Source organism: Peromyscus eremicus, chromosome 2, assembly GCF_949786415.1.
Source record: "Peromyscus eremicus chromosome 2, PerEre_H2_v1, whole genome shotgun sequence".
NCBI lineage: Eukaryota > Metazoa > Chordata > Mammalia > Rodentia > Cricetidae > Peromyscus > Peromyscus eremicus.
In genome coordinates, this window is record NC_081417.1 from 77,423,400 (window position 1) to 77,439,229 (window position 15,830).

Here is a 15,830-nt window from a genome sequence, read left to right on the forward strand (position 1 = left end):
GTCATACCAAACAACCCTCTGCTTTTCACCATTATGCCAGGCCCTGGGATTTTCCTCTAAAAACCCTGGTAACAGAATCAAATTTCCTACACAGCCTGAATTTCCATAGCTGTGTTTGAGAGTGATGCCGTATCTGTCTTAAAACGTCAACCCTCTGTTATTGCTCTCCTTCAAAATCCCGTGGAGTAACTTTAGTCACCTACTTGGAAATTAATCAGGGATACACAGATGTTCAATATTTTGTCACATGATCCAAAATGTTTGCCAGCATGGCTTAGCAGATTTTAAATGTCTTTTCCTTATCCCCTTGTCATTATAAACGGAAAGGACCCCTTGCAGTGGGACTGGGGGAGGGAAGTCATGTTTTACAAGGAAAAGCAGAATTGTTGGTTGCAGTTCTTTCCCTGAAAGCTTTAGGCTGCTGGATATATTCTTATGACTATTTCTACAGAGTAAATTACGTTGTCATTAGAGTTTTATGATACATCCCATCAGTGGTGGTTTGAATGAGAATGTCCTCATAGATTCATGCATTACACGTGGCTGCCAGTTGGTGGCGCTGTTTGCAGAGGTCATGGAGTCTTCAGGAAGATAGGTACAGCTTGCTATAAGTTTGTCACTGGGGGACAGGCTTTGAGGTTTTATAGCTTACCTTGTCCCACTTCCTGCCCCCCCCCTTCCTGTATATGGATAAAGATAGCCCCTGACTGTCATGTTTCCCTGAAGCCCACATTGTGGACTCGGGAACCATAAGCCAAAGTAAATTATTTCTTCTGTAAGATGTTTTTGGTCATGGTATTTCATCACAGCAACAGAAAGGGAACTAATGCAAACTAATACATACTCGTGGTCTAATTTTATGTGTTATATTGCTACAGCGTTGTGATTGACTGGAAAACACCCTCAGGGCTGACCACTCACCTCACTGAGTGGAAATCAGAGCAAACCAGCTTGCTCAAACTTCTTTGAGCTGACAGGAAGCCATGTCTACACACTAGCAATGTTCCCTCATATAAAGAGCAAAGAGGAATTCATTGCACACATTCCTTACACCTTATAAATCTATCACTAGGTACCCCTGGGGATCCTTTTGGTGGGTGAGAGGGGGGAATAGCTAAGTTCTGCTCAGAGGACAAGATTTCCAAATGTTTTTGTTTCCATGCAAGAATTTCTAGAATTCTTTGTCCTCTCTTTCCAAAGGAATGACATAATATCTATACAGGCATGCGTGTATGCATGCATGCCTCTGTGTGTGTGTGTGTGTGTGTGTGTGTGTGTGTGTGTGTGGTCTGTGGTGTGTGTGTGGGTGTGTGTGTGTGTAGAGTGGGGGTGAGGAGTTAGATGCATTTTGGTACATGTATAACAAGACATTTTTATATAAATATTTGCACATTTCTATTTCTGAATGGTATCTTCCTTTGAGGAAATATAATATAGCTAGGACTTTGTTCAAGCTATGTAGAGGCCTCATCCTTGGAGGTACAACTTCAGCTGGTTTCTTCTACATTCACTGAAAGAGTCAGTCTCTAAAAGAAGCAGTGTCCTCAAGATGCCTCTTGGCCCTGTACTCCACGTCTCTCAATCCTCTCCTGGGGAACCCAGAACAGCTGCAACTACTTGGATTTATAAGAGTTCCCTGGCTGTTTGAAACTGATTTGATAATCTGTCCATCTTAAAATGGCTATTCTAGCAAATCAGTTGTATGTTGCACTTAATTTATTGTTGGCAAGGTCAACCAAATATAAATGTTTTTATTTCAAATATATCAACCACACTGTAAAAAAACAAAACAAACAAACAAACAAAAAAACATGTTGTGCCACATGCTTTTGGCAGGGAATTCTGTGGTGGTGAGGCAGGCATGGAAAAAAAAATAAAGTTGTCTGAGGTTTCAGTTGTGAGTTTTGTCCAGAAGATTCTGATATCAAAGTTAAGTTTTTACCCATTTTCTTTTTCCAGGACTTTTTTTTTTAAAGCTGGAGATTGAACCTAGTGAGGCTTTGTACATGTTAGATGTTATGATTAGTCTTCATTTTTGATTTGATGGGGATTTATAATCACCATGGAAACAAACCTCCTGGGATGTCTGTGATGGAATTTCTGGGCTAGGTAAATTGAGGTAGAGAGACCCCCCTAAGCGCAGAGTGCACCATTTCACGGGCTGAGGTCCCGGACTGAGTGAACAGGTGAAAGGGAGCGAGCCCCAGCATTCTTCACACTCTGCTTCCTGACTGGGATGCCCTGCGGCCAGCTGCCTTAACTTCCAGTTGTTGTGGAGCTGGTGGGCTGAATCCACTCGAACAGGAGGAGGAAATACCCCATTCTTCCTTTAAGTTGCTTTCTGTCATGATGTCTGTTTTGTTCCAGCCATGTGGAAAGTGACTAGTACACGAGGTAAGTGGTCTATGTCATTTTCTTTTGAACATTTATTTCGGGGTCCAAAGAAAAGCAGTTGGAAATGCAGAACAAGTCAGGAAGTCATTGCCCATCAGTGTGATGAAGTGGGAACAAAGTCAGCAGTTACTCTGCCGGAAATGGAGCCCAAAGACAGAGGCTGAGAACTGAGATAGTGTAGAAGTCAGAGGACAGTGTAAGCCTTCTGATGTTTAGAACAAGGTAAAAGAGGCCTCAAATCATACAAGCACGCTGTGGAGTTTTAGCTTATCCTGTGAAGGGAGTGTAGTTTAATACTGCAAAGCAAGGATGTGTGGTGTCCAGGCTTGGGTTTTCTATAACTCATTCTGTTCTTTTTTATTTCTGGTTCTTGGTTGAACCATATGAAGCTGCTATTTTGCAAACTGAAATGATCAAATAATAATATCATTGGGAATAAATTAACTTAAAATTTAGTATTATATATGTATATGGCGTCAATCTTGCCATATAGCCTAGCCTGGCTTTGAACCCATGATCCTCCTTGCCTAGCCCCCCAAGTACTAAGATTATAGACATGTGATATTATGTCCACTTTGACATTATGTTTTTAATTTGAGTGTATTTGTTAAATGTCTATTATTAGGACTAGAAAAGAGATACTGGAGCCAGATAACTTGGGTTCACATCTCAGCTCTATTAACTATGTTTCTATAGCCAAGTTATTTGACCTCTCAACTTTTTAATTCTTCATCTCTAAAGTGGGTCATACTTGAGATGACCATACTTAAATGAGTTGGTATATACCAGTGTTTGGAAAGGTGTCTCACATCTAGTTCTTATTATTTAATATTGTTATCAGTTATTACGTTGTCACTTTCATCATCAACATTGTCGTCATCGTCATGAAAATCCAAATGCCTGTTGGGCGGAGAGGTCAAGGATGAAGATTGTAAGACCAGCAATAGAGTTAGAAATGAAAGCAATGTATTTCTTTATTTTCTCAACTGACTCCACAGTCTATGCACACACACACACACACACACACACACACACACACACACACACTTGTCTATGTTCACATCTGCATGTGTATCTGTATATATGGTATCAATATAACTGTATGCATAGACATACATGTGCCTCTCTCTCTCTCTCTCTCTCTCTCTCTCTCTCTCTCTCTCTCTCTGTGTGTGTGTGTGTGTGTGTGTGTGTATGTGCATGTACATGTATGTGTCCGTAATCAAGCCCATTTTGCAGAAAAAAAGTCTCTGAGAGTGAGAAGAGATTAACTTGTCCAAAGTCATATCTTTTGGTAGAGGGGAACTGGCTTCCCAAGTTCCTGAGGAATGCTGGCTTTTGTCTAAGCAGAATTTGCAGAAATGGAGTTTCCTTTGGACCTGACAGTAATTAGCAGAGGTTTAACGTAAGCCAGATCTTTCTATGTCTTTAAATATTTTGAGCATAGTTCCATATTTCTGGTCTCAGAAAAGCAAGATGCACAAGAGGTTATTTTCAAAGAAAATAACTGGGAAAATCTGCAGCATAACAGCTTAGAAGTGATACAGAACTTGGAGAACAGTGTCTTGGGTTGCTTTCTGTGTCCTGTTGATGGCTAGACGTGTCATCCTGAGCAAATGTTCATCTTTCCAAGGCCTCAATTTCCTCTTGAAAAATGAGAGGTTTAAAATAGATCATCTCTAAGGTTGCTTCTGGCTCCGAAAAGGGATGGCTGGCTTCCGAAAGGCAATGTTTCCATGAGGGAATGCACTAAGTATTCTAACACTTTGAATGGCTATTGGCATCCTCTCCCTGGAGCACAGTGGGAGCCTAGGTACTCCTCCATCTTAGTGGAGTGTTTCAGCCTTCCCTAGAGCCTGTGCTTCGACCAAGGGCATTTGTACTTGATGGCATCGATTGCCATTTGTAATTACAAATTGACCTGTGTGATTCGGGCGTAGCTCCAAAGGCAATGAGCATGGATTTGGGTTCCTTGTTGAACAGGCTGCTCCATAATATTTGTTAACAAAATAGATTCTAGAAGGCACTCCATGCTCTCAAGGATTCAGTACTGGATACTATAGACCTAATATTTCTCCCTGCCTTTTGGGAAGACAGGTCTGGCTTGGAGTCTTTCATTCTGTAGGAAGGACGCTGTTGATTTTCTCTTGGCTTTATTTTTTCCTCTTGGGCCAGAGCGGCCAGCCACAAGTGCTCCCCTCCAACTATGCAGAGTCATAGTGTGTTATCTCAGAGTTCCAATGCCACTTTCCCCCAGCTCTTAAAACCAGCAGCTGAAGATGATGATATGCATACTCACACCAGTGTAACCATATCTGACTTCTGTCTCATCTGTCAGAAAGCATCAAATGGAGGCTTGCTAATTCAGGAGAGTGGGAAGAAAACTAATCCTTCTGTGCATGAGCTTGGCCGGAAGGAACAACAGAAGGCCTCCAACCCCCTTTGTGGACACTCCAATGGCATCCAACCTCCTGCATGTGGTGGACTCTTGTTCCTTTCGGCATTTAGTTTCCAGGGGGGGACAGAGAGTTGTGAACTACCACCTCTTTCTTCTTACAGCTGATCTTATGGGATGCAAAATTCTAGTGCCCTGAAGCAAAGGGGACTATGGCCGATAGTGAGCGATGCTGCTGGGCAGCCACACAGTGATGACAGCAGTCTGTTGGCAGGAAACAGTGCAGCCTAGGACCACACGGAAGGCAGGCATGCCGACCACACAGCATCAAGCAAGGAAAATAGGGTTTTCTGCCTGTGTTCGGTAGGTTAGGACGGGAGGGGTGAGGGAAGGGGTGTTGTGGAGAGTGCCAAGCTGGGCTGCTGATGAGAGTGTGGGAAGATTTGAGAGAAGGGAAAAATCAAGAGGAGGCTCTGTGCCAGCTGGGAGGCCATTGGGTTGATCTTTCTCCCCTTTCTGCTTAAGTAGGGAAGCCTGCTGGGTGGGGTGGGAATAGGGCCAAGAAAGTAGCAGGTCTGCTGGGTGAACACGGATGGTCAGACCTGGCAAGGATGTGGCTGCCATATGGCATCAGAGCCAGGGGAGAGAGCAGACACAAAGGGAAGTAAGATGAGGAACAAGAATAAAGGAGAGTTAGACAGCGACACAGAGGCAGTGGAGGGAGGAAGAAAGAGCAGCAGAAGAATGGCAGGTACAGAGGGCACTCCATGGGTCTGTGATGCCGCCCGGGCCTCCCAACCAAACATCAGAGCAAGATAATGTTACATGAATTAAAAGAAAAACCAGTAGGCAACCTTGTAGCACAGAGGAAAGCAGAGCCCTGCTCCTATGTGGGGGTGAAGGAAACAAGTTCCATGGGGTTACAGTTTTCCAAACACATAGAAATCTGGAAGCTACTGTTTTAAGTTAAAATCAATATAAGCAAGGACACAATCCAATACAGAAAAACTACAGACTACTTACAAATATTAATCATATCTAAAATATAATACAGCATATAAGATTCCTGAGAACATCTCATTATTGACTGTTAAGGTCTTTTTAGAACATGTGGAGAAGGAAAATTACAAATGTCAATGGAATGAGTTCTATGTTTCTGTGACGGCATGTTCAGAACCTTTTTATTTCCTTTTGGGGAGTCTTGTGACAAGCTAAAAGGCCCTAGGGTGTATTCTGCTGGTTTTGTGATAATCTGACAACTATCTGTAGACCAGGAACCAGAATCTCACTGGCTTTGATCCAATAGACTGAGGCACAGTTTAGTTTCAGGCACCTAAAAGACTGAGTGACTACAGATAGAAGACCTCAAAACTCTCTCTCCAAGTTCTGAGACCTTGCAAGCTCTCATTCTTCAGCCTGTCCATCTGCTTCCACCACCAGTTCCTCATATAAGACAGATTCCCATGTCTCAGAAGAAGTCGTTTTAGATCAGTCCACAGTCAGCCAACTCCAAAACATCTCAGAAAATGCACTTAAGATCCTAACCACCTCATAGCTGATGGCAGGACAGCTGAGACCAAAGGAGTTGCCTAGTAGACTCATGTGAGCAACCATCAACACTTTCAAAGCTATAGAGTTTCAGGCTCATTTGTTACACAGCAACCGATGACTGATATAGTCGGACCCAAACCAGAGACTCACCTGTGCATTCATACTGTAGACCTTTCCCGTAATAGCCCTTCTCACAGACGCATTCAAATTGACCTGTGTGTGTCCCACATTTGCAGCTGGCCATTCGGTCACAGCAGTCTTTTCCAGCTTCACAGAGATAAGAGCAGTGGGCCATATCCTCTTGGATAAAACTCCCAGAAGGTAGATCTACCAGGGACATAAGATATAAGGCAATTAAAAAAAATGACAGTTGATTGTTACATTCTCTAGTCATTACAGATCAAGAGCAAGATGGAGAAAATAGCTCTTCTGAGCTGTCTGATTTCCCACTCTTCCCTACCTCCACCCACACATGGATATGTGTTGTTTGCAGGAATACACTCTGGGGGCTAGCTCTGGCCAATTTAGTTATTTCAGTCTGGGACTTCATCCTAAGTGTTCCAGGCCGTGCAGGGTCATGCAGAAATGGAGCACCGCAGAATGAATACTCCAGATGCAGCAGGTAATCAACGCCCTTGGTCCTTCAGGTCATTCCTCTGGCTTCCAACAGCAGCATTCCCTGACCTCTGAATGAGGTCAGGCAGCAGTAGCCAGACTTCCCAAATCCTGTTCAAGTTAGAAATAAAACCGCAATCCTGACCACTGTGGAAGGGTGCTGCTGACTGCGGGCTACTGTCTCTAGAATAAATAACATCATGTCTGTAGTCATCTGATTCAAGAACATCACCACATAAGTTAAATGACACAACCATCATCCAGCCTGCTTCTTAGTTTTAAGTATAGGAACACATGTTATACAGAAAGAGACAGTTCTGAGTATTTGAGCCAAGAGCTGAAGGAAAGCATGCCAGGAATCCCTGAGCAGAGCCATTCAGAAACAGACTTAAGGCAGGGTTAAGGCTGCAGATTACTGAGCTAGGATGGATGGCCTCGAATGGAGCAAGTGGTAAGTCTACATCTTCAGCTGAAGAAGTTAAGAGATCTTAGCTTGAATTCCAGCGCTAGGGTCAGGCTGCCAAGTCCAGATTCAGGGATGGGCCCCTAGGAAGAATGCAAGTGGGTGACTGTTGGCTAAGCAGACAGTCTGCAGATGAAGATCTGGGAAAGAGATGAGAGATGGTCTCAAATGGGAAACATCTGAACTCACGCGGAGTTTGTGCAGCAGCTAGGGACAAAAGTTAGGGGAAGGCTCTGGCTGCAGGAAAGGAGATCAGAAAAACTAGGCACCACCTTAAAACTCCAGCTCAGCGGCAATGCTGTGGGTGAAAGGTTTGCACTGTGGTCCCTGGGAATTAGTTCTGAGAAACTGGACCAGAGGTTTGTTTGCAACAGAAGACCTTAGAGAGCAAGAAAAGCCTGGCTATCGAAGTTGGTATGGTAGCATTCAGGCCCAGGAGAGGAGTAAGTGGAAATCTATGCTGCAATCTGGGGCTACTAAGAATATTCAGAAACATAGAGGGTCTGGGGGCTGAAAGTGGATCCGTCCAAATTGAAGCGTATGGAGGAGAGGACATCAGACTCACCTCTGATGCCATCATATCTTTTCAGTAAAAGCAGAGATTCTTCTTACCAACCCTGGAGAGTCAACCAAAGTATGACACACTCTAGATGTGAGTTTAGTGTAATACATGTGGTGCCTTGTAAGTCCAGTGTGTGACAGTTAAACAGCCTTTTCCTTGACAGCCCGGTCTGCCCTGATTTCTTCACTAACTCACTTTAGTCACTGGTCCCATAAGACAGAGAGGAACAACTGGACTAGAGATTCATTTGATACAACATCTATAGATCACAGCACCCCTAACTTTATACTCTCATCTAGTAACACCCACTATATAATATACCACCTAGTAACACCCACTATACAATATACCATCTAGTAACACCCACTATATAATATACCATCTAGTAACACCCACTATACAATATACCATCTAGTAACACCCACTATACAATATACCATCTAGTAACACCCACTATATAATATACCATCTAGTAACACCCACTATACAATATACCATCTAGTAACACCCACTATACAATATACCATCTAGTAACACCCACTATATAATATACCATCTAGTAACACCCACTATATAATATACCATCTAGTAACATCCACTATATAATATATCATCTAGTAACACCCACTATATAATATACCATCTAGTAACACCCACTAGTGTCCCCAACTATAACCTCCCTGCTTCCCCAGCTATCACACCACTTGCTCTAAAAAGGGAGAAACAGGGCTGGAGAGATGGCTCAGAGGTTAAGAGCACTCACTGGCTGCTCCTCCAGAGGTCCTGAGTTCAATTCCCAGCAACCACATGGTGGCTCACAACCATCTGTAAAGAGATCTGGTGCCCTCTTCTGGCCTGCAGGTAGAACACTGTATATGTAATAAATAAATCTTAAAAAAAAAAAAAAAAAGGGAGAAACAAAGGAAGTGCCAGTTACTTATGGCCATGTACTAGACACTGCAGCCTTGGGCAAATGTAGAGATTTCATCCTCTTGAGAAAACTGGGGTACACATTATTACATAATTCCTGTTTTGAAAGAGGAGAAGGTTGAAGCCCATACTTGATTGCCTGAAGCAGTTAATAACAAATGACCCATTAACATTTATATTTAATAAGTAATTGATAGCAAAAGAAGTGGTTATTGAGCCCTTAAACATGCCATTAGTAATTTTCTTTCTATTGCATCTATATAGTGTGCGTATGTGGGCATACATTGGTTCCCTCTTTTCTCCATATGGGTCCCGGGGATCAAACTCAGGTTGTCTGTCTTAGCAGCGAGCACCTTTTACCCAATGGTCCATTTTGCACACCTCATCAACAATTTTCTAGATGCCTTTTGTGCCTTAACTATTTGACTCTTGTAGCAAGCCTGTGAAGTTAGACTCCTCTCATTCCCTATTCCACTGACTAGAAACCCGAGAAGTGTCAAAAGACAGATAATTCATCCCCAAATCACTCACTTAGTAGATGATGAAACAAGGATCCAAATCCAAGAGTTCTGAATTTTTATGACTTAGCTCTTAAAAATTAAACGTCAGTTTCAGGCCTAGGATTTAAACCTAAGCCTGGTTTTGCTCCCCACACTCACCTCCTCCCCACTTCCAAGCCCTGCTCTAAGTCCCTCTCCATTTCTAAGATTCTTACCCCCAATAAGCTTAGCTAGTACCCCCACCCAACCCCAGAGAGTCTAATCCTTTTGCTAGACCCACAGCAGTAGCCTGAGAGTCCACTGGAAGCTCTTCTCTTGGAATTCAACCAGGGCTAACCTGGTTGTTTTGGTTTGTTTGTTTGCTTGTATGTTTATTTTTTGAGCCTCACCGGGTGCTTCGAATCCATTGCTATGATTCCCACCTTATGCCAAATTTCTCGCTTGAGTACCTGCCAGGATCATGCCCAGTTTGGCACATGGCTAAATCTCCTGTCAACTCCTCACAGTCTGCATTCTTTTCTCCTGGTTCAAATTACAATAGGCAAGTCCATCGAACTGAGAACTGTACATCTAAACATCCTCATACTTGGTTCATCAAGGACTCCCATGAATGCATTTGCTAATTTTTCACCCCCTTTAGGACTGATGTTCTTAAGACAAAAGCGATTTATCTCTGAGTTGTCAGGGCAAGAAGTATGTGTTAAGTGTTTAGTGCCCTATCTCCCCGCGTATTTCTGGAAACATTCTGGTGAGGTTCAATGCTCATGTCTCACAATGTTTACTTCATCTGTCCAGATAGCTGTAAATGGGATCTCAGTGAAGGCTTCCCACTCTGTGTGTGGCCTCCAAACACACCTCAATTCATCCCATGGATCTAGGTGGGAACATATGGATGTTCTAGGGAAAATTCAGCACAGCTGTTAAGAAACAAAGCAAAACAAGGTTTCTGCCAGGTCGGGATGCCCTCTCTGGGCAGTTCAGAGTATGTTAGGACACCCAAAGCACTCACAAGCCTCGTGCTCTACCAAGAGCACGGTGAGAGTTTGAAATTATTCTTCTTCATGCAACAAGAGAAACAAAACAAAAACCAAAACCAGACAACAACAACATTTCAAGGTACCTGTAATGCTATTCACTTCCATTACCTTCATGCAATGCCCTGCGAGCTAAAGCCTCAAATTCTTCAAAACTGTGAAGCAGGTAGCAGTGTTCCTCCTTCGGGGTGGAAGCCATGTCATTCAGTTCCCGGATATTCCCCTGCCAAATCCCGAATGTGAAGATCTCCACTCCAAAGTCCCGCAGCGACGCTGCGATGGGTCTGGGGTCTCCGCCATTGGAGTAGCCATCGGTGATGAGAAATATGACTTTGGTGGAGTTTTCTCTAGAGTGACGAAGGATTTGCTGTAAGGACACAGGAAAGATCCGAGTGTGAGTGGCGCCAGCCCCTCTGCTTCCTCATCTGGCTAAGGCAGCACCTGAGAGACGCCGGTCAGACTGGTCAGCGAGAGAAAAACAGAAACAGGCAGAGACTGGGATCTGCAACGGCCTTGCAGATGCGAAATGAGCCTCAAAACCATGTAAAATGTGTTATCCTCATCATTGCTATAACCACGATCACCATCATCCTCATCGCCATAGAGCTTGCCAATGAAGAACAAGGGTTTACAGAACGACATTGATTTGATAATTGCCACTTCCTGTGAAGCTAACCTATCGGTTTTCCAGTCCTGGAAACATGAACCAACCCTGAGTTCTATGCATCTACATTGCACCTCTCTCCTTATCGAAACCACCCCCAGCCTCACTAGAAAAATTTATCAGAAAGTGTCTTTTCCAGGGTTTATGATGGCTGACCTTCTTCCTATATTTGTTTTTCCACTACTCCTTCAAAAATGTAGAATTGATCCACTACTTCATCTCTTTGGACCACCCAGATTCGCATAAAATCAGCAGGTTTTGGCAGCATTCTATCTTCATGAGAAAACATGGATTCACTGACCCTGAAATTTGAGCTTTATTGTTTTAGGACAGGTCATTCTGTTTTACGATGCGTGTGTAGTTCCTTCGCCCTGGACAGAAGCACAGATGAAGCTTTTAACACTCCATTGCCAGAGATGCTTTACAATGTCAAACCTCAAAGGCACAAGAACTCCAGGTGTGGATCTAGCATTGTCATCCAATTTTCTATTGTGGCTTTTCGTCAGAATTTTGTGGGAAAGGCAAGGAAGTACCAGGATACATTTTCTAGCCAGATCTTACTTAGAAGGCAGCCTGGTTTATTAGGCAATCACGGGAGAGCCACTGCCCATTTTCTAGAAAGTGGGCCAGAACAGCAACAATTATACCCTACATTTGTCAAAATTAAAATGAGGTACGGTCTGAAGGATAAATTCGATTCCACTTACTTTAGGGAGTAGGTTCACAAGCTGGTCTAGATTGTTTACAGATGTTAAGACCAATATCTGTATGACGTCTACCGCTAGATACTCAGGGGATGCTGCTTATAATTGAATTATTCTTACCTGAACTTAGCTACTGTGAGCTGCAACTGAACCGGCCAAACCTGAATGTACAGAAAATCGAACGGAAAATGACTCCAGAAACCACCTCGAGGGCCAGCAGTTTGGGAGCAGGTGTTTAAGTACGTCACCACAGCCCCCCAGAAGCAAGCCCAGTACTGCGAGCCGGAGCAGACGGGAGCCTAGAAAGAAGGCTGTGTGTGTGACAGAACAGGGCACACAATGTTAACAGACATTCCTCAGCTACACGCCAGGGCCTCAATCAGCAGCCTTCACGGTCTTGGATCTCACAGTTTAAAAAGCTGTCCACTTGATGAAGGACAAGTGGTCTGGGATGACTGCACGACAAGTGCGGGACTTTTCTAATCCCCAGACAAGAGCCTCTGGGGAGAAGGGGAGGGAAAAGGCTGGAGAAAGGAGACGTTATACTCTTGTGTGAGACCCTGAAGTCTGTACCAGTCTGTCTCCACACCCAATCGAGTCCCAGAGAAGATGACAGATAGACATCTCTTGAGGCCCCAAGAGTCACAGATCCTCTTCCATTTGGATATTCAGGATGGAGGCATGACCATGAATGAGGCCATTGTACAACTCAGAAAGCAGAAGCTCAGAGATCTGAGGAGTGAACATTCCCCAGGCAGCTTTGCAAAAGGGGGAAAGAGGAGGAATCCTAAACATGACTCAGTTGTCAAAAGAAAAGTACTGGAAACTTCTAGTTTTGAGTTTTCTTGGATGCTTGTAGATGGCTAGCCTTGTTTCCTCATCATGTGGAAAAGTATATCAAAGAAAAAGTTCTAGGCTGGGGGTAGAGCGCACGGCTAGTATGACCCACACCTGGGCTCTACCCCCAAAACAATGTGAAGAAATGTCCACGAATATACATTCCATTCAGCGTTAGTAAGATAGAGTTTTAAAAGCCATCACCAGCCGTAAGAAAATGTTTCATCTCAACACACAGTTTCTCACCCCAGTGGGACTCCCTGGTACCTTGGGAGGTGAGTAGGGAATCTCATTTGGACCTCGGCACCTCCACACATTTACAGGACGAGAGATGAGGTGCAGGGATGACAGGAGAAGGTGACTTTGCTGCACAGCTCCAGGGTGTTTGCAGTGGCAGCCGGGCACTTCGAGGGTAAGGGCGTTTCAATTGCAAGTGTGGTCTTCTCCCGTGAGATCCACTGAGGGCGGGCTATTTAAATTCCTTGGTATCTGAGTCTAGAGAACACTCTGTCTACACTGGCCAATAAAGAGCAGCTCTTCCTGTGCTCAGGAGAAAGCCTCGGAGATTTCTGCCTCCTCCTCACCCTAAACCTGCTCAAATACTCGCCTATGTGTCACACTAAAATTGTTATTTTAAAAATCCTTAAGTTTTGTTTTACTTTAGTGAACAATAGAGACTACCTTCATTTTTATTCAAATAGAGAATTATTTCCCCCACTCATTCACGGATCGATCCTCTCCTTTCTGTTTTATTCTCTGTCTCTCTGTTCTTGGTTAATAACCACACAGTGTGGGGTGCTATTGCTTTACATTCTTTTTTTTTATACTTGGAAAGGAAGTTTTAACCATCTTTTTTCTTTTTTTAAAAGTATTTGTGGTTAGACTTAAATATTTCCTTTGCCAGCTGAGCTTGAGAATCAGCTCATGAAATTTTTCTCTAAATTCTGTTTGACCCAGTAGTTACACACACACACACACACACACACACACACACACACACACAATCAATCAAAGACTAACCCGGTAGAAATGAGCTGGTTGCTCTCTAAATACCATTATCCACTCGAAGGTGCCAGAAACTTGTGAAGAAAGTGTTTGATTTCTGTCCAAGGGCAGGAAATGTACAACACAGGTTGAGGCTTCTCATACAGAAAACGGAGAGGCCTGAGACTACAAAGACAAAGAAACCAGGGACAGCTGCAAAACTCCTTCTGCAGGCCAATGAGGGGCAGCTTGGGTACAGATGAAGATGAGAAACTGAATGCACTTAAGTTTCTCAAGTTTAATGTATACATATGGGGGGTGTTTACATTAGTAGTATGTATACATTAAAGTTCTACAAACAAGCAATAATTGGAATGGCCTGAAACACCCATATGAACACATGTATTGCTCAATACTATTCCTGGGGAAAAGCTCAATTATCTGTTTAGAATGATATGAGGTAATTTGTTTGTAAACTTCTGTTTTTCTGTGGTCGGAGGGAAAGACTTTGTTCCAGCCCTCCAGGAGGCAGTGGGTTGTGTCTGCAACCTAGTGAAGAGCAAAGATGGAGATAGACATAGACTCTAGTTCCATTCAGAAGTCGCAATTGCATCTCCACAGACACTCCACAATGCTCATGGTCATTTTGAATGGCCGGTTGACAAGGTCATGGCAGTTAACTGTAAGCAAGACACTGAAAACCTGACAGTAATGATGAAAGGGGAAAGAGAGAAGCAGATTTCTTTTTCATTGTGGTACTTTCGATCATGCTATCACGAGCAGTGTATGTGTAAAGTATGTGTTCATAAATGTTTGTTCACTGAACCGAGTGGGGAAAGTAGCATACTGGAACAAGTTGGTCTGGAGTAAGTAGTAGGAATGTGAGTGTGTAAACGTGTACTATTCATACAAAAAATATTCTAGGTGGATTTGGACAGAGGTAATAGATGGTGGAATGGTCAATAAACATTGTATAAATATATGAATAGTTCAATGAATAAAAGTATTTTAAATGATATAACATTTAATTTTCTTTTTGTGCCTTCCATTATAAACACAACCTTTCCTGGAATGTCAGCCTCAGTTGACCCCAGGCCTTTCCTCCATGTCTGCATGGACTTCAGCACGTCCTTCTCACAGTCACTGATCATCAGACACACAGACTCTAAGCTGGGTGGGAGGCAGAGGCTCAGTGGGTAAGAGCATTGGCTGCTATTGCAGAGGACCCAGGCTTAGTTCTAAGCACCCATATGGTGGCTCAAAACCCTCCATAACTCCAGTTCCAGGGAATCTGACATCCTCTTCTGACCTCCACGGGCACCAGGAGCACATGCAGATCAGACACTTCATACACAGAGGAAAAACAAATAAATAAATCTAAAAAAATAAAAAACAGACAAAACCTTAAGCTGTGATTCTGCTATTTTCTCTTTGCAGAGACGCTGATCAGCATTTCCAGGAGCCTTCAGCTCAATTGGCAGGTCAATCCAAGAAGCTGAAGATAAGAAGAATAATGGCAGGATGAGTGGTCCAGGCAAAGAGTTACACAAGATCTGGGTTTGGAATGTGCATTAAAGATGGACAAGGGAGGATGTATTACTGAAAATAATTTACAGCTCTCCCCATCTATTTGGCTCATTATTCTTGAATTAAAACATAATTCAATAAAACATTTTTTCATACCAGGATTTCAGAGCCAAATGGGTCTGTGGTAATGGCTGTGGAATGTGGTAGAAGTTTGGCATTTTTCTTTTGTGTTTCTGAAACAGTTTGCATCATCTGCTACATATTTTTTCGGGGGGGGGGTGTTCAGAATACTGAACGAGACAAAAGATCCCGCCAAATCCAAACTGGACACGGGTTCTGTATGGCGAAAGGTTATCACCATCTGCATTGTATCATGCCTCTGATTTGCTTGTATAAACAGCTGGCAAGAAAAAGAGGCTTCCTGAGTCCAGCAATAGTCATCAGAATGATAAAAATGCAGGATTGTGCAATTCAGGTTTAGCAGGGAGATCCATCATCCTTACACAAGACTGCACCCCCTACTTGCACCCCTACCCAAAGCGTTTTTTTTTCCCTCCAAAGAGCTGTTGCAAAAATGCTCTGGAAACAGTCGGAGACGACAGTAAAAGCAGAAAGAGACAACACTTTCTCTTGAACCCTGATCCTTAAACTACAGAACACAACATGAGCC

At 43.3% G+C, this 15,830-nt stretch overlaps 1 protein-coding gene across 1 annotated transcript in view; it reads right to left on the minus strand.

Moving 5' to 3' along the window:
* The window catches only part of Svep1 (sushi, von Willebrand factor type A, EGF and pentraxin domain containing 1), a 178,256-nt gene that overhangs the window by 140,737 nt on the left and 21,689 nt on the right, over window positions 1–15,830 (minus strand). The window contains exons 2-3 of the mRNA XM_059254397.1: window positions 10,556–10,811; window positions 6,491–6,667 (exon numbers count right to left, since the gene is read on the minus strand). Of these exons, the coding sequence (XP_059110380.1) occupies window positions 6,491–6,667; window positions 10,556–10,811 (433 nt within the window). The remainder of the gene's footprint in view (window positions 1–6,490; window positions 6,668–10,555; window positions 10,812–15,830) is intronic.